At 41.0% G+C, this 26863-nt stretch overlaps 1 protein-coding gene across 6 annotated transcripts in view; it reads right to left on the bottom strand.

The window, feature by feature from the left end:
• The window catches only part of fto (FTO alpha-ketoglutarate dependent dioxygenase), a 129912-nt gene extending 103596 nt beyond the window's left edge, over positions 1-26316 (bottom strand). For 2 of the 6 annotated variants that reach the window (XR_011035549.1, XM_068317138.1), the window contains exons 1-2: positions 26215-26307; positions 196-273 (exon numbers count right to left, since the gene is read on the bottom strand). Coding sequence is in view for 4 of the 6 variants with exons in the window: in XM_068317138.1 (XP_068173239.1) it covers positions 196-273; positions 26215-26292 (156 nt within the window). In the remaining 2 variants the exon portion in view is untranslated. Of the gene's footprint in view, positions 1-195; positions 274-26214 lie in introns of all 6 variants that reach the window. The other 4 variants (XR_011035548.1, XM_068317117.1, XM_068317108.1 and 1 more) reach the window with 4 other exon arrangements.
• Positions 26317-26863: the final 547 nt, after the last annotated feature.

Below are 26863 nucleotides of genomic sequence, written 5' to 3'. Positions count from 1 at the left end.
ATTACGACATTTAAAAACAAGGTGCTTTCCTAAACCTAAATTACAATGCTATTTGACAGATCTTTTTCTTTTTATCCCATGTTAAACTAACTATCACATGGTACTGGTTTGCAGTACTGCAGCAGTAGGTTAGTTAAACAGTGCTATTATAAATCAGGGCATCATTAGTCCCTTAAAGAAATGTGGCTGGCTCACCAGTTGCTGAAAGCCCTGATCTGTAGGTCCCAAAAATGGAATCTTCTGGTCTCCAAATTCATGCAGTAGCCTCCGCCTCTGTCAAACACAACAGCCCAAAATAATATACATGGTAGAGAAATCATTTGACAAGCAGCTTTTGTTTTTGTTTAATAAATTCAATCACCTCAAGGGGAATTCAGGTTTATGAATAGTGTGGGGAAAAATCTGTCTCAAAACATGTCTGAATGGATGGAAATAACTGTGTGCTCCTAAGAACATGCATTTTAACATCAAAGTCCTGTGATTGTGTTGTACAGATTTCAAAATTATCACTTTGATTGTGACAATTTAAATTATTAAAATGTCCTTTACTACTAAAAAGCCCTTTAAAATGTATATGAAATGGTGCCTTAAGAGTACCCATTAAAATATATATAGCATTATGTCCGGAGGGCGAACGGTGGCGCAGTGGTTAGCGCTGCCGCCTCACAACACGGCGGACCCGGGTTCGAGTCCACATGCTCTCCCCGTGTCTGGGTGGGTTCTCTCCGGGTTCTCCGGCTTCCTCCCACCTCCAAAAGCATGCGCTTCAGGTTGATTGGCCATTCCAAATTGCCCGTAGGAATGAATGTGTGTGTGCATGGTTGTATGTCTTTGTGTGTGGCTCCGCGGTGCACTGGTGTCGTGCCCGGAGTGTCCCCCGGACACTCCAGGCACTCCTATGCCGCCGAGATAGGCTCTGGCTCCCCGTGACCCGCTGCGGCGGATATAGCAGTGGTAACCTGAAGATGACTGACTAACAATGTCTGGAGACCTCACTCCTGCATATGCTCTTAGATAAACTAGAATGCCGCACTGGGTATTTAATATCAAACAGAAATACCGAGTGTGTGATTTGAATCAGTAAAACTAGTTTTAACAAATGATACCTTCAAAAATGGGCTGCAATGTCGCAGCTCCCTTGTAACCAGTAGTTAAGTCCAAAAAACATCAAAAATCTAACGGAAAATATATTTCACACTAAAGCAGGCAGCCGATCACCAAATAGGTCTAGATAATACCAAAACTCAAGGAATCACACTAAGGGATCAGAAAATTACCATGTCCAACACATAAATGAGGTATATCACTAAGAATTTGGAAAAATCAGCGATTCAGAGAGATTTGTCTGCAATGAAAGCAAAGACAATCTGGCCGTTCATGTAGGTCACCAACTGTCCCTTCCTCTTCTGGAAGGTGTTCACTTTGCCCATGTTCATCCTTTATACAAAGTCTAACACCATCTGCCCCTTATCAACCATCAATTCTTCATTGCCTCTATTTCCTTCCCCAACACATACATTAAATCTGCACCAACCATAAATCTGTCTATTCTGTCTCATTGAGTCATTCTGACCTGTTAACCCAAAAGTAACTGGCATAAAAACTACATGTCCAAACAAATTTCAAAACTATTTTGACACCTTGTCTTTCTTTACTCCCATTTAATCTTGAGCAAAGATTAAATGTTTGATTGTGAATCACAGTCTGCATGGTGTCTCAGCAACAGAGGAGGGAGAAGTGTATTTACATACCAGTGATTCTTCACGTTATTTTGCATGAACTGCCAGTGCACCAACCTATCAGCAGTGATGATTTAAAAACAACCAATCCTGTGTACATTTCTGAGACATTTACAGGAATCATCCAAAATGGCCTCTGCCTGAACACTCCCAAAGAACTTATATGATACATTACAGGGGGCAAAATGTCCTATTAATAACACTCTTCTTCTGTTCCTCATTCCTCTCCTTTCCAGGACAAACCTCCACCTCTCTAGCTTCTTCTCCACCTGTTCCCTGCTCTCACTACAGATCACAATGTCATCTGCAAACATCATAGTCCATGGAGATTCCTGTCTAACCTCGTCTGTCAGCCTGTCCATCACCATAGCGAACAAGAAGGGGCTCAGAGCTGATCCCTGATGCAGTCCCACCTCCACCTTGAACTCCTCTGTCACACCTACAGCACACCTCACCACTGTCTTACATTCCTCATACATGTCCTGCACTGCTCTAACATACTTCTCTGCCACTCCAGACTTCCTCATACAATACCACAGTTCCTCTAAGGGCACCCTGTCATAAGTTTTCTCCAGATCTACAAAAACACAATGCAGCTCCCTCTGGCCTTCTCTGTACTTCTCTATCAACATCCTCAAAGCAAATACTGCATCTGTAGTACTCTTTTTTGGCATGAAACCATACTGCTGCTCACAAATGTTCACTTCTGCCCTTAGTCTAGCTTCCACTACTCTCTCCCATAACTTCATTGTATGGCTCATGAGCTTTATTCCTCTGTAGTTGCCACAACTCTGCACATCTCCCTTGTTCTTAAAAATGGGCACCAGCACACTTCTCCTCCATTCCTCAGGCATCTTCTCACTATCTAAGATCCTGTTGAACAACCCAGTCAGAAACTCTACCGCCACCTCTCCTAGACACTTCCATACCTCTACAGGTATATCATCAGGACCGACTGCCTTTCCACTCTTCATCCTCTTCAGTGCCCTCCTCACTTCATCCTGACTAAACTTTGCTACATCCTGATCCACAACAGTCACCTCTTCTAGTCTTTGTTCTCTCTCATTTTCCACGTTCATCAACTCTTCAAAGTACTCTTTCCATCTTCCCATCACACTACCGGCACCTGTCAATAGACTTCCATCCCTATTCTTAGTCACCCTAACCTGCTGCACGTCCTTCCCATCTCTATCTCTCTGTCTTGCCAACCTGTATAGATCAGTCTCTCCCTCCTTACTGTCCAACTTAGCATACAAGTCATCATAAGCCCCTTGTTTGGCCTTTGCCACCTCTACTTTCACCTAACGCTGCATCTCCCTGTACTCCTGTCTACTCTCCTCTGTCCTCTGTGTCCCACTTCTTCTTAACTAACCTCTTTCTCTGTATACACTCCTGTACCTCCTCATTCCACCACCAAGTCTCCTCATCTACTTTCCTTCCAGATGACACACCGAGTACTCTTCTAGCTGTCTCCCTGATCACATTAGCTGTAGTTGTCCAGTCATCTGTAAGCACCTCCCGACCACCCAGAGCCTGTTTTAACTCATTCCTAAAAGTCATGCAACACTCCTCTGCTCTGTCTTTGTCCTCTTCATCTTCCTCACCACCAGAGTCATCCTACACACCACCATCCTATGCTGTTTGGCTACACACTCACCTACCACTACTTTGCAGTCATTGATCTACTTCAGATTACACCGTATACACAAGATGTAGTCTACCTGTGTGCTCCTACCACCACTCTTATAGGTCACCCTATGTTCCTGCCTTTTCTGGAAGAAGGTATTCACTATAGCTATTTCCATCCTTTTTGCAAAGTCAACTACCATCTGTCCTTCTGCGTTCCTCTCCTGGATACCAAACCTGCCCATCACCTCCTCATTACCTCTGTTTCCTGTTCCAACATTTCCATTGAAGTCTGCTCCAATGACAACTCTCTCACTTCTCGGTATGCTCTGCATTACTTCATCAAAGTCCAACCAGAAGTTCTCCTTCTCCTCCAGCTCACATCCTACCTGTGGATCATACCCACTAACAACATTGAACATCACGCCTTCTATTTGTAGCTTCAGACTCATCACTCAATCTGACACTATTTGTACCTCCAGGAAATTCCTAACAAACTCCTCCTTCAAGATAACTCCTACTCTATTTCTCTTCCTATCTACACCATGATAGAACAACTTGAACCCTGCTCCTAAACTTCTAGCCTTGCTACCTTTCCATCAGGTCTCCTGGACACACAGTATGTCTACCTTCCTTCTCTGCATCATGTCAACCAATTATCTACCTTTTCCTGTCATAGTTCCAACATTCAATGTCCCTACTCTTAGTCCTATACTCTTGGTGTTCCTATTCTCTCTCTTCCTACGAACACACTTTCCTCCTCTCCTTCTTCGACCAACAGTAGTCCAATTTCCACCGGCATCCTGTAGGTCAACAACACCGATGGCGGTCGTTGTTAACCCGGGCCTCGACCGATCTGGTATGGAAGTCATAGGTTTGATTCGTATGTTTGATTTGGCAAAAGTTTTACGCCGGATGCCCTTCCTGACCAAACCCTCTGTATTTATCCGGGCTTGGGACCGGCACAATAAGACACTGGCTTGTGTCCTCTTGTGGCTACATTGTCCTATTAATAATGCTAAAATGCAGTTTTAACACCAGGTGTCCATGTCACATTTAAAGACGGTTAGAAGAAATTGAAAACCTTAAATTATTACTCATGACCGAAGCCCAGGCTATCGAGGTGAAGCTTTGACCTGATGTGCATGTGTATGTGTTTGCAGATCCACCTGTCTTTTGTGTGTTTTGGGTGTTTTGAATAGATATATGTCACGGTATCTGCCCAAAAGTTGATGTGAATATATAAACTGGTGTTCATTACAGTCTGCACAGTCTTCACACTCTATATTTGTATGTGTGTCTGTAAGCTTTGACAAGTACACACACATACATGCCCATGCTAAAAAAATGCCTAGTCGGTGTGGCAAAGATGATAGTTTGACCCCGTTCACACCAAAGCAACATTTTCACACAAATGTCAAATACACTAAGCTACTCAGAAATTCCACAGAAAAAAAGAAAGACAAGAAGTCACTATAGCTTTCCAAAGCAGATGGAGGCTCACAGTATCAGTGGACCACTGTATACGCCTTTCCGTCTCTATGTCTGTACCTGATTCTAGAAGGAAAACCACGACGCACAAAGAAGGCCTGAGCCTCCTCTCAGGCCCAGGAAATGAGATTACCAATCCCATAATGACACAGATGCTTCACAGTAACTGTGCCAACCGTCTGTGCTGAATGATATATCTGTTGCTTTTTTTTTTTTTTTTTTAATCTTTCTCTTCCTTGATGGGATTATTCCTTCAGCTGGACTGTTTATCACAGAAAAACATATTAGGTAGAATAGAACTCAATTGGTTTTCTTTGATCTTGGCCTATAACAGATATCAAACTGTTTGTAGCATATATTTATTAATTTTTTTTGCCATCTGTGACACTTCAATGGACACTTTCTTCAAAGCACTTTTTGCAGAGTAGATTAATGTCCAGTGCTTAACATCAATAGCTCAAAATAGCCAGATAACTCAGCTGCTGTGGGGATAAAAACACTTCCAGTCTCACTTCTGTCTGCAGCAGATGAAAACTGAAAGAAAACACAAGTGCCACTGGACTTGGATACATTCGGCTGATGCATCATAAATTGTGCACATACAGTAATCTGCAAGTTTATATATTAGCTCATATACACATTATGCCTAAAAGTATGCGCATAATTCTTGTTAGTATAGTGGACAGTATCTCCGCCTGTCACGTGGAAGACCGGGGTTCGATTCCTCGATGGGGAGTTGCTAAATGTATTTCAGGGGGCAGCAGTGGCTCAGCGGTACATCATATGTTCCAAGATCGGCGGTTCGATTCCCGTTCCAGCCCAGTCCATTCAGAGTGTGGGCTGACACGGGGGTCATCGGTTCACCTCCCAAGCACTACCGAGGCACCGTCCCCTTTACAAGTTGCTCGTTGGAGGCGCACCATGAAGGAACTGCCTGCTGCTCTACCTCACCCTCACCTGCATGCCCACAGACCCCTTGTGTGTGTTACGGGCCTGTGCACACTATATATAGATGCATGTACTTACTAACCTGTGTGTAGTGTGGACTCCTAATTTCACTTCAGGGATTAATACAGTTAATAAAATCAAATTAAAATGTAAAAAAAAAGTATACTCCACTGATTTATGACCTCCAATCACAAGGGGTTAGACAGAAAACCTTCAATTTCAAGTTATCTCCAGGTGACAAGATGATAGATAGCTGTGTAATAGAGCTTTCTTTTTAAACAGAAAACCATTAGGTACTTATGTGAAATTCATTTCTCAACTTGTGTTCCTCTGCAAACAAGATGGCAAATCAACAGTTAGACAAGTCAGCTATAAAATGTTAGACTTGAATACACAGACTTCCAGCATACATCAAAGCTGCTTCCGCCCCTGTCAGTTTACCACCAGAGTGTAGAATGTGGAGAGCTGATGGGAGGAAAAAAAGTTACATTTGCACAACTGACCTTCTTCAATAGTTTTCACAGATTATGCATCTTCATTGCATGCATGTCACACTGAAAAAACATTCAGGGAAAAAAATTAACCATTTATGACTTCTGACATTTTTATTTACAGCCACTTGTGACATCAATTTTAAAATTACCAGCTTCAAGTTTGGTGAATCCATCAGATAGTTAACAGACTGGGCAATGGCTAACTGGAATGTGTGGGAGTTGACCCCAGTACAGGAGCACTGGTAATGTGTAACCCCAGGTCTCCACGATTTTACCCAGAACCAACATCGAAACAATTCTGTTCCCACCGCAAGGACATTTTAATGTTTTCCAATATTCAAATGTGTTTAGATATACTTTTTAATGCCATTTTCTCTGCTGTGGTGTGCGTATAAGTGTGTGACGAGCAAGGGAGCTCTGCTCATTGATGACTGGCAGTTGTACCAATCGGTACAACCGCCCAAGGTCTCTTTCTCCCAGTCAAAGCGAACTTCTTTCCCTATTACTGACTACACAGCAAGCAAGTAGTTTTGACATGAACTGCATTTTAAAATGCATTTTTAGTCCCTACAAATAAACTGTCACCATTTGTTACTAGTAGCGTCAGTGATTTGAAGCTGCAGCAGTTTCACCAAGGGATTTTTACATCACGCTTGAAAGTGGTGATGTATTGTAATTGTCAGCATCATTCGTCCGTTAGTCCATTAGCCTGTTAGTCCCTTAGTCCATTCGTCCATCCGTCAAATATCTTCGCAACCATTGCAGACAGAAAGATGAAACAAAAAGCACATTATTCGGACGGCAAAAGGGATGAAAATGAGATGATGACATTGACCTTGAGAAAACTACGTCAAGGTCTAATTTTAACTTTTGTACATTCAAGAACTGGATAAGATGGAAAGACGAGGGAGAAGGCCAATGTGACTAAGAAACTAGCTTTGATGTTTGACCTATGCAAGTTTGTCACGGTGAAATTTTTAATTCAGGGGTGTCGCGGGATGTTCCAGTCTCTGACTGTATTGGTTCTTGTTTACTATTGTGTTGATTATCTTTCTGTCTGGATATGTTGTATTATCTTCAGATGCAATCATAGGTTTAATTTGAAATGTAGGTCAAATTTACATTTATGAATTATGTTTAATGCAAAGTTACCCAACCAGTCTCATGCAAACAATATGGATAAGGTGATGAGTGTGTCAGTTATTAAGACCATTTACTTTTTTACTACTGCAGATACATAGAAGGTTAGGATCACTGTCACTTTATCAAAATCTGACTTTTTTTGAGTTTTCAATTTTGTAATATTGCTTCACAGCAATAAACATCAATGAAAGCTATGCCATTAACTTCTGAATCTTTTTTTAAATCAATGGAGGTACATTCTGTATGTATTGACAGACACATTCAGCATGTGTTCAGAGGGAGTCCAAAGGTGGGCTAAGTGATGACAAATGGCAGACAGGCAGTTAATTGTTGTTGCAGGCTGAAGCCTGTGTTGTTAATTTCATCTCATGACAGTTAGGTGGGGGACATGATCATTAATATTATACATTTCCATCCATCTACTTGAACAAGAGTCCGGTCTTTTAAATGGTTGGTGGTGGGTAGACCTTTCGAAACCTGTTTATAAAACTGATCCAAGCACATTACCAGAGCCGCGGGAGACTGCTGAAAATCATTAATTAGAATCACACACATGCACACACAAACTGATTACCTCCACATTTTAGGAAAAAACAATGTTGTGGATGTGAGATAAGGTATATTATCTCACAAGGTTTGCCAGTTTAACTTAACATCAAATTTATTCTCATTCTCTAATTGTGGGTCATGTGTTCACTTTCTAATGTATACATTTACTTCTTTTTTAGTTTAGTTATGCCTCCATTCATCCCACGGTAAGACCAGTTCTGCAGGTGGAGAATGTGTGTGCATGCGTGTGAAAAAGTGAAAAGGATTTTTGAAAAAAGTGCTGAAGCTTATCTGTTTTTCTCTCACTGCACCTGACAGAAGTCCAGGTTTCCAGATCAATCATTCAAAAGTATTTACAAATGCACAAAGCCAGGCACAGACTGGTTGGCACATTGCCACTCTGTTTAAGTGCCTTTCAATGTGTCAACATCTATTTCACACTTATCTACACCTCAAAGGAGCAAAAAGATGTTTCTGTGACCTTTAGCAAGTGTCAAGTCTGGAAGAAAGACGAGAGGAAAAGAAGAGAAAGGGCGGTTGGCAATTTAAGAGCTCTGTCAATGCATGCCTTATGTAACCTTTTATTTAACCAGGAGAAATTGACCGAGAAGCTCTCCATCTTGCAGAATACTTGCACTACCTGTACAGTCCCATACTCCGAGAGACTTCTGTGAGAGTGAAGTTTCTCTAGTCTTGCTGCAAGAATACATCCAGAATAAAGTAGGGTCACCCAAGGCCTAAAATGAATGTAGGTATCAAACTAGCAGCCTTTTCTATCACAGGAACCATATGAACTCTTGGCAATCACAAGTGATATGCAAGGACCTTTGCCATTTTGTCCTAATTGTTAAATTGCAGCCAGACCATAATGTTTCCATTAAGAAGAAGTCGATCGAGAAAAGCTTTTTAGTTTTCACCTTCAAATTACAACATGCTTTCATGAGGTCAACTGTTTTCCATGTGGAATGGCCAGTTTTAATGCAGACACAGTCCTTCGATATTCAGGCAGATCCAGTTCAGTAAGGGGAAAGTCAGGGGAAACAATGAGAACATAAGGAAGGCAGAGGGATGGAGGGACGAAAGAGAAAAGAGGAAGGACAGAATTGATTGGAAGACTGTGATTAGCAGTTTTCATCCCAGCACCAGGGCCACTGAGTTGTTCTAACAGGGTTGTCGCGTTTCGAGGTGCAGTCAAGGAGAAGTCAGCGCTTTAGAAAGCTCACTTGATTTCTCCATTTCCTCCTCCCTCTCTCATTCACTCTCATCACCCAGTCACACATTTCCTTCCCCTCCAAAAAAAATCAATATGGCTGTGCAAAGTGCAGTTTGGCCCAGGGGGAGAGTTGGTTAGCTGTAGGGAGTAGATGCAGAGGACAGACAAAATGTGTCCTCCAGGTCTGTCCCACAGGCAGTGTCAAGGACAGACCTGAGGACCAAATGACCAAGGCCATCTTACCATTTGCATCTCACCATCTCTCTCTCTCTCTCTCTCTCTCTCTCTCTCTCTCTCTCTCTCTCTCTCTCTCTCTCTCTCTCACACACACACACACACACACTTTTTGTCTTTCTATCTCCCTCTCTCTCTCTGTTGCCTGGTGAAGATGCTATTAAAAAAGAGATCAATGAACAGTTGGAGCATTTAAAATCACATCCTCTGGAGGTTAATATTAGGTTCCTCAGAATCTGTAAACCAAATCACTGCTAAGGACAGAGCAGCTGGATGTATGGATGAGTGGTTGTACGTCAGTCACACCTGGCACCATTGAAAGGTTTGCGTTTTGTGATAAACAATTCAACAGCACTTAGCCATACATTTTTTGAAGGTCATGGTGCTCCTCAAAAACACAAAACATTATTTCATAATGGCATACAGATCGGTAGCACACAGCCAGGGCTAGGAGCAACAGACGAGCAAACCCTGGTACTGACGTATAGCATTATACTAAAGCATTAACAATGATGAGAAACAGAGAAGAACTGGCCAGTAATATCCCTGTCAACACCAGTATTCCTCATTTCCATATAGTAGGCTTGACAAAAAACTATATGATGTGTATGAAGTGTGCAAGGAGGATTTCAGTCCCACCACGTAACTATGTTTGAGTGACTGATCACAGTAGAAATGGCTTGTGTCTCTAATCCAGTACCACTGTTAGACAGTGCAAAGACCCGGCTCTGTGTACCATTGCACTGGTTGATCAAACCCATCATGTGACAGGCAACCTCTTCAAATGACGATGATTTCCCAGCTCTATGTCCTTTTCGACTACATATTAGATCATCTTCTGACATTACTGAGTCCGCTACTTCAACTGGGATAAGATGAAGCAGAATCCAACTGAAGAGTAAAGAGTCGAGGGTAAATGAGGGACTGAGACAGGGATACTGTGCCAGAAGAAATGACATATGTGACAGTTATCATTTGGTATATTATAACCTTGTGCTAAACGTAATATTTGATATGTTGCTTAAGCAAGCCATGATATTTTACCATGAATTCCTGCTCAGCACATAAAAAATGCCACTTTGGAGAAGATAATGCCACACATAAAAGATATTGGGATGATCCTGTAGTTTCATGACATCCAAAGAGTAAGATTGTTTTACTCCTCTGAAATTGACTACAGATTTGTTCCTCTAAAAGACAACTAGATCGAAAAAAATTACTTCTTAATAAATATTGGTAGTATTCACAAGCTAAAGCAATGCCCTACATTAAATTTATGACAATCATCTAAGAATTTAGAACACATATGGTGCAAAACAGATGTGGACTGATCATCTAGGACAAGTCTAACTCAATCCCATGCAGTTTTTGACCTAGATAAACTGGCATTATGATGTGACCTGAGATTAATATTAAGTTAGAGACCGAATATCATTTGTGGCTGTTTACATGACCACCGGCCTGTCTTCCTGGAAGTCCAAAGCAGATAAGTTTGCTATAATAGCATTAGCCAAATCCTGGTATACAACAGACGGCACTTGTCTTGCTTGAGAAGGCACCTCACTTCTTTATTTATTTTTCCTTCACTCATTCTGAACAAAGGGAAATATTCTACCAGGAATTGAATAGTCTAATCCTCTTTTCACTCTTCCCAGTAGCTTGAATGGTGACAGATTAACATCCTAGCCATTTACAAACCCAGCTATTTGAAAATGTAATTGCTGGTGCCACACTGCATGCGTTTAAGTTGTGGGTTAATATTAAAGCTTAAAATACACACATGCACTCAAGGAAGGAGGGATGTGGCCAGATTGGGCCAGACACAAGACACTTAAGCCTGGGCTGGATCGACCTTTCTATCACGTTCAAATCAGGGAATTGCAAGCTGTCCCAAACCCTCACTAGGCACCATAGTTACTGTTCAATTCTGCTAATTATTACAGCCAATCAGAGGGGTTAACAGGGCGGAGCCTGGCCAGACCATGTTCTGGCGCATTTAACAGCTGGCAGGAGTGGAGGTGAATGCATTACACACTGCCCTCATCCAATATAAACAAAACACCCTGACATCTGAGGTGTACTTAGCACACAGGGAAGAGAGAAAGTGAGGGAGGCAAGTATAGAAAGATGAAGAGCGGGAGGGGAAGAGGAGGGTTGGGCGGGGTGAAGGGGAAAGAGCATTTGATAATGTGATGTCCAAGTGCCACCTAGTGACAACTTCCCAGCTCATCTGGTCCTTACTCCAGAACATCAGATTTGGGGATAGCAGACAGATTATGCAACCTAAGAAAATATATTGCTCTCTTCTTTCTAGAACATGTCGGTGTTGGCCAAACATTTCAGTTTCATGTCAGATATTCAGTAAAAAAGTGACATTGTAAAATCTGTCTGATGTCAATCACTCTAAATTTTGTCTCCTGTACTGTTACAAGAATTCCCCCACCAATGTCTGCTCAGTCTGGGGAGCAGCCCTGTAACCCTGCACTGGTATGCAGTTGCCCTCCCCTGATTAACCCAAGTATAAATCACAATCTGCCAGTGCCCAGAGGTGAGAGCGATGAGTGTGGAGGTGAGCTTGAAATAATGCTTATGTCACAGCAGGTCAGCCCTCTATTATGGCCGTTTCAAAAACTATTAATCTTGCTTGTAGTCAGCGGCCTAGAAATAATTACTTCATCTAACCCATGTAATACAGCATGACCAGCAGTCAACGATGGTCAATTTGAGGTTGGGAAGGCAACATTGTGGCAGTGTGTGTGTGTGTGTGTGTGTGTGTGTGTGTGTGTGTGTGTGTGTGTGTGTGTGTGTGTGTGTGTGTGTGTGTGTGTGTGTGTGTGTGTGTGTGTGTGTGTATCGGGGGGGGGGGTATGGTTGGGGTTAAACAGAGGATGGGGAGAAGGCCACAAATTACCAGGCCTTGTCTGCTGTTACTGGTGACTGGGTGACTGATTTCTTGCTCACTTTAGCTATGGCCTTTTACACTCAACAGCGATAGAAACACATTTATGCTTTCGAAGGCAGACTATACACAAGCACACCAATTTAAGCACATTAAGTGATAAATGCAAACACACTGGGGAGGGTTAAAATCAATCTCCCCACCTATATATTTGAATAAACTCATTTGAAAACCTCACGGTGTCACTAACTCCACCTGTCAATCAAGCGCCCAACCAATCACGGTACATCAGCCAGAAGGAATCACGTGAACAAGAGCTCCACGTGGAACTAAATAAACAGCTGTCAACACAAAAAATACTGTATTTTCTGTTTAATGTCCATTGACATATAATGCAGACACACACAGTATACAAGAAAACAAACATTTTCTTGTGTACAGTTTTGGCCGGCGTCTACCCGGAAGTTTGGGCTGCTAGCCGAGTTAGCTCCTAAGCTTAAGCTCAAAACATGAGCTCAAAAGCTCAAGTTGTTACATTTCAGCTATTTTTTGCAATTAGATAGGCAGTCTCTATTCAACAACGATGGTCTGCAAACTTTGGTACCTCAGACTGCTTCATCACATCATAAGAATTCCATCACAACTACTCACAACGTCCTTTCAAAAAGAAAGAATCAGGGGTACTACAGAGTACATGTCATAAAACATTTCTTTACTCAAATGGCCTTCTTTGTTGTGAGCTGCTACAGAGTCTTTGTTTTTGGTGTAAAATTATATTGCATTAAAAATGAGTTTTTCCAAATCACTAATCACAAAGAGAAAAATACTTTATAATGGCAAATTGCCTATCCTCCATTAAAGGCAAGGATAAAATTGGGGGTACAAAAGTATAGCATACGTAGATCATTAAGTTTAAGTGCATACACTTGATGTACAGAATATATGTCTCACTCGTGTCCAGAAGTCTTGACCGCATGTTTGTAACAAGGAATTTCACTCTGATATCTAGCCATATCCACTTGTCAGTCAAGACATGTTTTCAATCTTTACATTTCTGGAATGCTGCATCGATTTGAGTGTGTAAAGATTGGATGTTCCTCTCTGATTTGATTATGGTGTAGCACAAATACTCGAAGCGTCTCACATTTTTTAGGTCATTTGACCCCAAACTCATCAGTTCCAGCAGATGTATTTAGTTAAAGACCAATGGTTTAGTATTTGCAAATGAGATCTGCATCCCAAACCATTTAAAGGTGCCATCATAGAGCATCCCCTTCGTCCCGCGAAGGGGATGCTCTGTGATGGCACCTGGTATTTTTTTATCTGGGGTATAGCTCTACCAAGGGTTCTGTAGAAAGCTTCTTTGGTGCTTTTAGCACTGTTGGACAATAGCACCTGTAGCTTGCGAGTTTGATGTCATTTACCTTGACCCTCGCCATTGTTAGTGTACCTTCCATGATATGTTGGACATCAACCAATGTGACATGTAGAGCCAAGACCAGAGCCACTCCTGCCCAAACAACTTTAATTCCATTATTTAAACGCACCTTTCTTCCACGATATCATCTTTAAAACAGATCTCACCTTCACCCCATTGACAAACTTCTTGCATACATGTTATATAATGCCCTAATTTCTTGTATTATGTAACACAGTCTTCCAGTTTACTTCCACATTTACAGGTTCTCACATTAATTGTTCCCAGCCGAAAGGAGTGTTTATTCTTCTTCAGATTAAGCTTATTCATATCTAAAATAACATTTCCCCACCCATACATTTGAATAAACTCACTTGAAAACCTCACGCTCTCACCTTCTGGTGTCTACCAAGTTAGCTCAGTAGATGCCGGAAAATATTCGAACTATACGTATGTATTTTAATATGATTCTATATTTTTATTCTTATTTTTTGTTCAGTAAGATGATATCATGTGCTTTTAATGGTTTTCTAGTGATTTTAAGAGTCCAGCAGTTGTGACAGACAGAAATAACGTAAACTTGACTACTACTACTAAACTTGACTTGACTTTTTTCTGTATATTTTTTTGTAAACTGAAGTATAATCAAGAACGACTTAACTTGAAATGACCTGCAACTCTATTTTTTTATTGTGTATTGTTTTTATGTCCTGTTATTTTTTACTTCAGGAACAGTGCTTTCATATTTAGAGTAGTAATGGCATTTAAATGACTTCAAATGGCAATAGATTGACATTCTCATGTCATCATTATCACTTTCTTTTAGAATTTTTAAGATTCCAAATTCCATTGACTTACTGCTGCAATTCAAAGTTACATCTGTGCAAAGGCAGACTGCAGATAGATAGCACAGTTTATAGGGGATGAGCAGAAAATGGACATTATGGCCGTGTTACCATAATCTTACACATAATGACCTCAACTTCAACATTTCGGGTGAGAGAGATGTTTCCTCTAATGTTGAGTTAAAAAAATATTCTTTGTATGAATGGAATTTGGAAACAAAATGTGTGTGAAGGCACAGATTTGATTTATGAAATGCACTTTTAAAAGTTTGCTTAATTAAGTTTTCCTTTGAGAATGTTACATGTTTATGGACTGAAATGATTGTGTTGTACATCTTTTCTGTATTTGTCATCATTTTTGCAATTGTGATTTTTTTTTTATTCACTCAAGTAGCCTGGAAGAAAGAAGTGTTTCAAACAGATGTCCACCATAAAAGCTTAGTCATGCCAAAAAAAAAAAAAAAAAAGTTAACATTTTACAATTTGTTTGGTGAGAGTATGAATTAAACTTCAATGGGCAGGTAACTATACAGTAAGAGAAGAGGGTGACTTAGTGAACCTCAAGCTATTTTGTCTCAAGATCCCTGGCTAGTTTAATGTCATGATAATATTTTGAAAGGGGCCTGGCCACCTCAGATCTTCCATATAATGAAGCCCCCAGAACTAGAGGCAAAAATTATAATTGTTCAAACTACACAGAAAATAAGTAAATAAATATTAAAATAATAATTTATTTAGTTTTCAGTTAGAGGCAATTTTGAAAACCACAAAGTTACACTGAGGAGGTAGTGCAAACTCCACGAACGTCATAGAAAGTGTGTATGGAGTGACATAAATAAATGCAGCCCTTCCGTGGTTGTCACAGCTGGCATTGCAGGTGCAAATTTAATTAGTCAAGGTGAAGTCTCCCTTGTTGTCTGAGACGGGGGGGTCCTCACCATGCACAACTCTAAACATGAGCTATATCCTAATCAGGTGTCACTGCCGCGTTTGATCAGCCCGCGAAAACTTGTCACGTATCCCCAGCAGAGTGTGGGCTGAGGGGGAGAACAAAGGAAAAGAGCTGTCATGAGAGAACAGGGTGGTGCTGGTGATGGCAGTGGTGGTGGATGAAGAGAGTTTGCCCATTAGCGGTCTCAGTCGCCTATCTCTCTCCCACTCCCCTTAATGTCTCTCCACCTCTTGTTTTCTTTCTTCCTCCATGTGGCTACCTACAGTAAACACCTTATTGTATCCCGCTGCAGCTCTATGTCTACATTTCTACTCAGAGGAAATCTCAACCACAGCTGTCATACTCCTGCCTCAGAACCGCCAACAAAGCTTCCAGAAGAAAACCCTAAAGTATTACTCTACTTTTGTTTACCATCCAAAAAACCCACACATGAACAGAGATACAAGTTGTGTTCATTTTGTTTTTATCACCACTTTTCTAAGTGGCATGGTCCTACAAAAAAGCCTGGAGAACTAGAGGCAAACATGCTGTTCCTGTCCCTCCCCGCACCTCCAGGCTGAATCAAGGCAGCGCCCTAACAAACGTGCCATAAGATACTGTTTACCTTTCAGTTTTGATGATATTGAATATATTAGCTGAATGAACCTCATAAGAAACGCAGCCGAGTGACAAGGCCCAGTCGTCTTTGCGACTACCATGGTAACTGAGATTACAGGCTAACAAAGAGCAGACGGGAGGAAAAATATTTAAAACCCGAATAGTGATACATAAATTAATTAAAGGACAAAAAACAAGTGGAGAATTAAAGTTGGAACATCTGTCAGCGACTTAGCTTCCCAACGTAATACCAGTGTTAGAACATTTATACCCTTGAAGTTAATGATCCCCTCTTTAATTGACAGTCAAGGAAAACTGGCTGTGACAGCATCCTGCCAAGACGCCGATAAGAAAACCCCTTCCCCCTTCCAAAATTATTTAAAAAAAAAAAAACAGTTTAAAGAACCTTGGCACTAATCCCTATTGTCATCCCAGTGCAGCAGAAGGACTTACAAACACAGATAACACTGCTGAAGCTGTCTATTTCGCAGGAGTTATGGGGCCAGCCGAGCTGCTGCATGCCTTGAATCAGTCACTCAGATTAGCCCAATCCCTCTCTGCTGTCATTCAGCTGAGACAGTAGTCTGTCAGTGCATTTACATGAGTCCATCTCATATGTGACAATGCCCAATATATATGACAATGGTTACAAGGAAAGCGTCCACTCTCAAGATAGCATGTGTACAGTGCAGCTGGCAAGCTGCTGTTGGATTAAACTCATGGTGTCTGCTTGACTCATATCTTCCCTGACAACAATTTTAAGGAGTCTTAGCCATTACCGTGTTTTCTTCCATGGAGAAGAGAATGTGGGAGATGTATGTCAGATTAAACACACACCTACTCTGTTAAACACAGATACACATGGGCATAAACTTCAGAAAAGTTAGCAGCATAAAATTGCTGTTGGATGAAGCCTGAAGCTTACCATTGTTTTACCAAAACTGATGTCAAGCAAGAACTTAATCCTCGTACTTCACTTAACATGATAAAGCTCTAAGAATGTGTGGAAAAACACAAACCTACTGTAAATAAATCCTATACAAAGTGTTTGTGAATTAACAGAGACACAACTTAGATTAAAAGACCTTTACCTAAAACAAAAAAAAAAACAAAAAAACATACATAAGAAACAAACTTTCTGGACATCAAATTTACAAGGGATTAATTCCAGTTTTGTGTTTACTTTCAGTGCACTCAGTGGCACCTTAGAGTTCACAGGGTGTTTGCTACTTTCTCTATGGCTCGTTCCATTTAAAACAGTCCCATAACAAATGACAGTGGATGCCCTCTACATAACAAGCATGACACAAGGGTTGACAAGAGAACTCCCTACTCTTGCCATGGCGCACACACACAAATACACACGAAAACAACAACCAACACCGCTAAAAAACAACCCAGACATGACTGCTTGGCAGCCCCTCCTTGTGTTTTTTTCTTTCCCCACCTCACTGGAGACAGCTCTCAATTCAAGATCATTTTAGGCAGGCAAGTGGATGTGACCCGCTGCCCTCAAGTCAAGCTCATCTGAATAAACAGTGTTGAACTGGTGGTGTTCACCCAAGGAAGGCTCCATTCCTTATACTCATTTGATCAAGTGCTTGACAGTGCCAGTGGAAGGAATTACGGACTGTTGAACAAAAAGTTGTAATGTGGGCATGTGTGCTCGTGCAAGAATGTGTGTGTATATGCTTTGTATCAAGCGTGCCACACCACACTACCATATATAAAAGCACACCCTACCCATCAGTCTTTGCAGTCCATCATTCAGGACGGCTGAGGGAAGCGCCATCAGAAGAGGTTAGATGTGGAGGACAGATGGTGGGAGGAGAGAGGAGTAGAGGAAGAGGAGAAAGAGGAAGGAGGGAGGGCTGGTCAGGGGTTAAGTGTAGAAAAGACAGAGATGAAAGGCAACTGTCATGCACCAGTGCTCGCCCAGGAGCACCTGTCTCGAGAAGAACATGCAAAGTGTGCCGGTCACGTCCTGACAATACCCCCACTTTTTTACACACACAAAGATCAACACACACAGTCACTCTCTCGCTCTCTCACACACACACACACACACACACACACACACACACACACACACACACACACACACACACACACACACACACACACACACACACACACACACACACACACACACACACACACACACACACAAGCACCCAAGAAAAGGTTGATGCTCCACCATTGGAAAGGTATCACCTGTCTGACAACATGCCAGTCAACTTGTCATTGGCTCCTTCGCATATGCAAGAAAAAGTTAGTTTGATGAAGAAAAGGCACATGGGGATGCTCAGAGGAAGAATCACTGAGACATGAACAGACCACCTGAAGTGAGCAGACACTCCTCAAAGACCTGATGCCGAGTAAATGCTGGAATGAACAATAAAAAAAAAAGCTCAACAAAAGCAAATCCAAAATAAGAATGGAAAACCTTGTCAATAGTAGAAGTTGCTGTGGTTGCTAACGTCCAGGAATTGCTCAAAGCACTTTAGGCTTTCACTTTTTTTCTGTACATTTAATCAAGAAAGACGGTGCTGAGAGGAAGTACTCTGGATGCTTCAATGCTAGCATCCGTGCAAACTCAAAATAGAAAAGAGTACTATACGTCTGACACCAGCACTAGCATACCCTTAAAATAAAGTAACAAAATAACATCATGTTTATTTTTACAGATAGAAACCACCTGTGTTTTGTTAGTGGTGGTTAGAAGATGACGCCAAGCGTACCTCCAGCTGGCTAAGTTAATAGCAAACCTAAAACTTGGCTCTGGCTGAAAGAGGAACTGCCTATATTTAGTTCCTATGAAGCCATAAGCCAAATACCTGGTATTTCTAACACATTTATTGCACATGTTTATTGAAAAGAACTTATGATGTACAAATTAACAGTTAGTATTTACAGTGCCTTGTGAACCTGGTCTCCTGCAGCTTTTGTGAATGAAGGCTTTTGGACTTTACATTGAAGCCAGATGTTGGTCAACACCATAGCAGTAGGTGTTTTACTTTATTGGCAAGGTGAGTCATTACAAAGGAAAATAAATTCACAAATTAACAGCAAGAAGGATATCCAGCCCAATGCCGGTGGCTGTACATTGTTAAAATATTTTTATTATTGGTAGCTAACATTAGTTAACCTGAATTCATGGGTGCATGCGTGCACCCATGAACGCATGCGCTCGCACACACACACACACGTACACACATGCGCAAACACACACACACACACACACACACACACACACACACACACACACACACACACACACACAAACACACACACACACACAAACATCACTACCACCACCACCATCACCAACACCGATGCTACCAATGCCAAATAAATCGAAATGTAAAATAACAACAAGCCTAGATCATCTATTCTAGATCGTAACCTCTGGTGACTAATGAACCCCCTGGAGGATCTAGTCATTGTGCATGAGGTGAGAGGGTCAACCCCATGTTTATTCAGCACTAGTCCAGTTAACCACCACCAGCTATTGATTGAACTGATTACTGTATGTCTCTCCTGTGACATGACACATTTATGACAGATGAACCCTCCTTGGGCAGGTCACATTCAATGTAATCTCACTGAATCTGATGGCTGGGCTGGTCAGCCAGTTTGCACAATCAACGTCACATTGTTGTTTGAGAATACACTGACATCTGTAGCTAATGCCTCAACATTATTGTGCTTGGAGGGGGCTGTCAGAAAAATGAGTTGTCAAGGCCTGTTTGGGCACACTTAGTCACTGCTAAAACAGAAGAAACCCATCCTGCCAGTTAATGGTTAACACAGTCATATACATGATAGCATCAGGAATAAAAATGGTGGATCACTCAGTTCTCAAGTTCAAGAAAGTCAAACTTGTTTCCATGGATGTTGGACATGTTTTATGCTGTTTCATATTTATGAAAAAGTTGTAGCTATGTGTGACTTTGTGTTTGGTAAAACAAAACAAAAAAATATGTTGCATCTTGTTTCATGTCATCTAGTGACTAACCAGTCAGTGGAAATGAGTTTATAACCAGGACATGGTGGTAGACAAATGAATGACGATGAACACAGATGTAGATGTAGTTGAACTTATCAGTTACATGATGATCCAATATTCAAGCCAGATACAACTGTCTAGCATAAGGCTTCTAAATGGTTAGAAGATCACATATTTCGCTAAACATAGAGTATGTGGCAAGTCCTCTGAGCCATGCACCCTTAGACACTGCATGATTAGCTGCAGAAGTTAGTTTTTGTTTGTTTGGTTTTTTTTGTTTTTTATGTACTGTAATGATCCCCAAAGGGATATCCTCGATGAAGACCAAATCATCACGCACCTCTAAAAAGACATGCATTCAGCACTGACCACTATAAAAAATGAAGACATGCTGCTTATTACATGCTGTATATAACACAATGTTAGAAAAAAAAAGAAAATGGTGCATCTGTTTTCTTTGAGGAAACACTTTACTTATGTTTAAATTAGGGCTGTCACTTTAACGTGTCAATTAGATTAATTAATTATGCTGCAAATTAACGCGCTATAAAAATTAACGCAATTAATCGTGAGTGGCAAGTCAATGCGCAAGCCTTTTAAATTTTGCCCATTGAGGGACCCGTTGGCTGCAGTGTTACGTCACTTCATACCTGCACGGTGCACCACTAGTCAACAGCAGGGTGACTGATGACAGAGATGGATGTGACACAGGAGAGTGAGGCAAGCTCACTCGGACCTTTGGGCGGAAAGTTTATTTATAAAAAGAACAAAGACGGGACTATCAACAAAAACGCAGTGATTCTGCGCTGCCAATCTGCATTGTAGACACCTCTGTCAGTCTGCCCCAGGGCAGCTGTGGCTACACACGTAGCTTACCATCACCAAGCATGAATGAGGAGTGAATAATGGATCCGATGTAAAGGGTCTTTGAGTGTCCAGAACAGTGCTATATAAATCTAATCCATTTTTATTATTCTATTATTAGTATTATTATTATTATTATTTGCACATTTTGTAAAAGAGAATTTCATATCACCGAAGCAGTCTTACGCATCATTTAAATGCAAAACATGTCAAGAACACAGTTGAACGTTAGCTTACCCTTTTAAAGGAAAAGCATGTTGGCATCTTGCTATTGATGTTGCCTTATTTAGAGGCATGTTCACCCTGACTCTCCAGCCTTTGATTCCTGCCGGTTAATCTGATTCTTGTTACTGACCCAGCCTGTTTCCCGGACCCAGCCTTTCGTCGACCCCTTTTGGATTTGTCTGCCTGGTTTGTTTGAATGCCTTTTTGTGTACGAACTGCCTGATTTTGGACTCTGCCTGTTTGCTTGCCATCCACCTGACTCATCTGCTGTTTGGACTGATTACCTGGTACCTGACCCCTGCTTGTCCTATAAAACCTGTTTTTGGACATGATCCACCTGCTTCACTGTCATGCTTTTGGGTCCTCACCACCAGTCTTGTTCGAGCCGTGACAATTACTCCTCCACATTTTGTAGGAGGCCCACTGATGAGCTGCAATCTTATTCACAGCTAGCTGAGAATACGGGTCTGCTGGCTCAAACAGACCCATGACCTGCAGGGCGGATAAGCGGCTGTATTGATGGATGGATGGATGGATTTTGTAGGAGAATGTTGTGAAATATTTTTGCTTTTTGTTTTCTTGTTTGTTGCTTTAATTTTTTTACTAGTTTATTAATCCCACATGTAACCAAAATAACAAAGCGAAGCAGATAAGGCAGCTGTAGAAGAAACTATTATGGTTGGTTTGTCTACAAAAAAATGGATGGATGGATATTATTATAGACAAGGCAACCAAGCTGTGTACAAGTCAATAATTAGGTACCAAAAAACTAAATTAAATCAGTACTTTTTTAAATTCAACAATTACATATGAGGTTTGGCAAAACGCTGAGCAATCATTTTCATTCTTCTACCACTGACTCCAACGTTAGGCTCTTCTAGGCTCTTCTATGCTCACGCTACTGCTGTGAAGAAATAAAATAAATTGAATTAAAAATAATACCACATATACAGTAAGTCAGCATTGCAACCCATCTAATGCTTTCAATTTCAAGTTAAGACATCTCTACGCCAAACTGAGATGAACAGTTACATGTAGTTTTTGTTGATGTTGATTACATTATTTTTAAAAGATGCTTGACATACCAAGCTGGTCTGTCAACAACTCATTTCAATTATGTGAGCGAAAGATCAAAGAGGCAAGACAAGGTAAAGATATGTCGAGGAAAAGCTCAGCAGTAGACTAATCAGGCCCCCTTCACTGCTCACATTGCAGATCAATGAAAAACCTGAGGCCTTGGGTCTGCACTATATTACACTCCAAAACTTCATATTCATTCATTGATTTTACTTTTCACTGTAGTATATCATTGAACTCCAATGGGACCAAAAAATAGAGGCTGGGGCTGAGGTCAATCCTCGCGTGGACGGATGTTTGCACAATATTGATGGCACGCGCAGAAAGAAATGACTAAATATCTGAATCAATAGCTAGTTTCCCTAGCCATGACAGGTTGTTCCAGATGAAAATGTATAAATACTTCTTTATTGCTGCCGAAGTCGTTCTAATGAACATGGCTCGATGACCCCCTTAAGGTAAACTATTTGATTAGTCGAGGCCAGAGGTGACAAGAGGGGTCTCCTGATTCTACGGTGCCATGCATCCAACAGCATGCAGTTGCTAATGCACACAAGGGCCCAGTAAAAGGGCCAAGAATATGACATGTCATATGCCCTGAGCAAAGTGCCATGCGCTACCTGACCATCCTATTAATTCGTAATAACGATAAGTCCTGGCTACACCATGCTGAATCATATTTAAATACTTAATTCATTTTTCACATGAGCATGCTGGTAGTAAATGCAGCAATCAGACACAAAACGGCAGGGGGCTATTATCAAAAGAACACAGTAATCAAACCAGGCCAACAGCCTGGTGAATTGTATCCTGCTGCTACTGATGGTACAAGAGCTGCCTGTTCTTATTTACAGCACAACATAATTACTGAAAACAACATCGAACCTCACATCTTTGTCTGCTCCACAGCGATCAACAGGGCCATAAAGAGGGAGGAACCACACCATTGCCTACTCCTTAATTAAATGAAACCTGTAAAGTTCATTTGCCTCCTTTTTTACACATTGAACTGGCCAGCCCACTGCTGAAGACCTCCCAGACACCATTCCTGCTTTGCCCTAAATCATTACACGATAAACAGTCCATTGGGTCCCTCCTGGACACACAGTGGCCGCCCAGCCACAAGACCAGAGCAGGGTGTGCTGTAGATCGACACCACGCCAGCGATAAGTAATTCTGTAGAGGATTAGCAGTATGATAGCCTGATCAATACTGTGTGCTCAAGCCATTAGGAATGCAGTGAGGAAACGACCCCCTCTGGTAATAAAGCAGGGCATCTGGGTTCTCCTTCATTTGCCAGCTCCATTAGTGTAATGGTATCATTATCTGCCACAGTCGTATTTTTCTGAGCCTTGGCTTTTCCACAGCTAAACCTGCAGGGGTCTGATGAAGCTGTGAAAGCCCCCATGCTGAGTTTTCCCCTTTCTACTATAAGCGCAAAGCCTAGGTGTAAATCTAGGTCTATTGGTGCTTATGTGTTACCATGCCTTAGGAATCCATACCACTGTTTTATGTCAGAACCCAATATTATTTTTTCATTATTGGATCATTAATAAAGCAACCAGCATGTAGCATGGGTTTAAAAAGAAAAAAAAAAGATGGCTGATGGAGTGCAAAGCTGCTGAATGTGCTGAATCTGACACCCTCTCTTGCTAAAACACCAGGCCTGACATGACAGGACGTCAGCTATAGTCGCCATAAATCGTTTCCTTCACACTAATTCACCAGCTAACAATTTGTATGGGAGAATTGATTAACCATGTCTGGATGTGTGGCCATATAATCAGCTTTTACCTCTGTAGTTGTTAATTTAACAGTATTGCCAGGGGAAATACAAAGCATTTTAATGAGTGTTCAGAAATTAAATACCCTAAACAGCTTGCCTTAGGTGCCACAACCAGAGCAAACCAATGAGGCTAATCTAAGCAAAAGGATGAGCTGCACCCAAGACCTCACAACATCTGGTGACCATGTGCAATAATTACTTAGCCTGCTGCTCACACACACTTCCTGTTTCGACACTGCACTTTATACTTGTCATCACTGTCCGTAAGGTGAGCTTACATCGAAGATATTATTAGAACATTGGGTTAAGAGACACAGACTTTTTTAAGTGCCAAATAATGTGTTGAGAGTCATTGGAGAATTCTAATAGAACCGAAAATATGGCAACTTTACAACTGGAGGCAATGTGCAAAACTTTTAAAAAATAGTCTGGAATTTTTATCAATAAAGTAAACAGTGCTTTGTGTATGATAGGCAAAATCAGCAAATATTTTAGATTTTTATTTTATCTAAGGATTGTGAATTACTGTTGCCATGTGAGGCCTGGGCAGACAGGCCACTGTCCAATTCTATTCTGTCCAAAACATACATTTAACTATGATATCCCACCTGTCAAGGTGTCATACTGTCTTGCTGTGTTGGGATTTTCTGAGGAGATTGAGAACTCATTAATTCTTTTGGCACTAATCTGTTAGTGCTTACATGCTCTAACTCAGTCTGACAGTAGACCCGTAGTGCATGTTGCACTTTGGGAAATCCTGCAAACACTCTCACTGACTCTAGAAGACAACTATCATATCCAGGTTATTAGTTATAATTGACTCATTATCCAACCACAGACACCACAGAAAGTAACTAAAATGCATGCAACTCCACCCTTGGCTGCTCTTCGGTCATATATTCATTTCACAATTCCAGTTGCTCTTGCTTATCCCTTTATTTGTCTAAAGAGAAAGGAAGATATGCCATTAGGTCTGTGCAATGCTGGGTGACTGCCTGAGGGCCAGCTGGAATGAGTTCTCTCTCTCAACAACTCATCTGGCCGCCATGGCTGCTTTCATAAACAGGAGGAACCACGTCCTACATAGTTTCACTGCTGTCTAACATGATCCTACCACATGTGCCACAGCAGACTGCATCCAAGTCAACAGATAAGAGAAGGAACATGCAGGCAGACACTGTGTCTATAAGTGAAACACAGCTCAGGATGCCTTCGGCACAATAGAGCTCTATCCTTCTGTGTCTCAACAAACTGACAGTAATACAACATGTGGAAACCTCCTGAAGCCCAGGTCTACATATCTTAACACTCCAGCATGTCTAAGAGTTGGCATTTTAGACTATAATACAAAACCAGCTATGCTTGCACCCATATTGCACAGTGAGATATGTGCATTTATTGAATTGTTAGTTGTTGTTGTTTTTATGCTGGAAAACTTGCAGAATAGTCTTAAGAATTGTCTGGACAACATTTATCATTCTTTTAGAATTCAAGTCCCAGTAATGATCTGATAAGACAGCCTGAAACATCAGTTGATTGCTGGTCCATCACCATGGCAAAATCTGGGACATCCGGCTCACCATTTCATCATTTTGTTTTTACACCGTTGCACCGATCTGTTGCTTCCATCAACGTTAATACTTCACGTTACAATGACATTCCAAATCAAGCTCTGACAGCTTTGTCTCGTTTAATTAAATGTTAATAACCACATCCTGTTTGTGTTTTGTTTTGGGGTTTGTTGTTTTTTTGTTGGTTTTTCTTTTTCTTTTACTATTTCCTCTTGATTATTCAGAACAGTTATCCGTGTCGTCGTTCTATTTGATGTGGGGATGTTACCAAGAGGTTATAGTGCACGCTACATCCTTATATCAGTATTAATAAAACAACGTTTAAATCCAGCTGCAATTCATCATTGTTGTAGACTGGGGGGGAAAAAATGGAAACACAATGAAGGAAACGGGCAAGGTGAGGTATGCGCTGACATTCGCGGCTTTCCACATTTCAAAATAGAGCCAGCAGCAGCACACACGGAGCATTAGACATTCAACGAGGGACAGGGCTCAGAAATATGCCAGACCTAACGGAGAAAAACGCTATCAGTACCTTTCTTCTCTTCTCCCCCTCACTGTCACCCGATCTTTTCATGTTCCTGGAGTTGTGTTTACACTGCCTCGCTCTCATTGGGGTGACGTTGGTTATTGTAGTAAGACAAAAGATGCTCTCTCTGATTATCCGCTTATCTAAAGGTGTGCGTCAAGTGCAGCCTTTCCGATTGTTTGGCGAGGAGACTCGTAGTTAATATTTTTTGTCCCAAGTGACTCTTTCTGGTGATATTTTGTAAAAAAGATGCCGAAATCGGAGTACTAAAACTACAAGTCCCAGAGTTAGAGGGTGACGCAGGCGGAAGGAGAATCAGCACGCTTTGGATTTTGCACTGCGCAGCTGCGGTACAGTACAGGTCTGCAAATATCAAATTTGTTACTTACTGTGCTTTTATTAATGTAATTAAAATTGATCTGAAAACCAAAACAAACATATATGGAAATAATAATAATTAATAATTATTATTATTATTAATTATTATTATTTTATTTTTTATTTTTTTAGAATTATTCTCATTATTATTATTATTAGAATAATAATTATTATTATTAAGATTATTGTTGGGATTAGTATTAGTATTATTATTTTTATAAAAGTTAGTTATAGTGGTATACAGGTATTTTAATATTCTTTGCTGCTGTGGGGGTAG

Source organism: Antennarius striatus, chromosome 1, assembly GCF_040054535.1.
Source record: "Antennarius striatus isolate MH-2024 chromosome 1, ASM4005453v1, whole genome shotgun sequence".
NCBI lineage: Eukaryota > Metazoa > Chordata > Actinopteri > Lophiiformes > Antennariidae > Antennarius > Antennarius striatus.
This window is presented reverse-complemented; position numbering and strand designations above follow the sequence as displayed.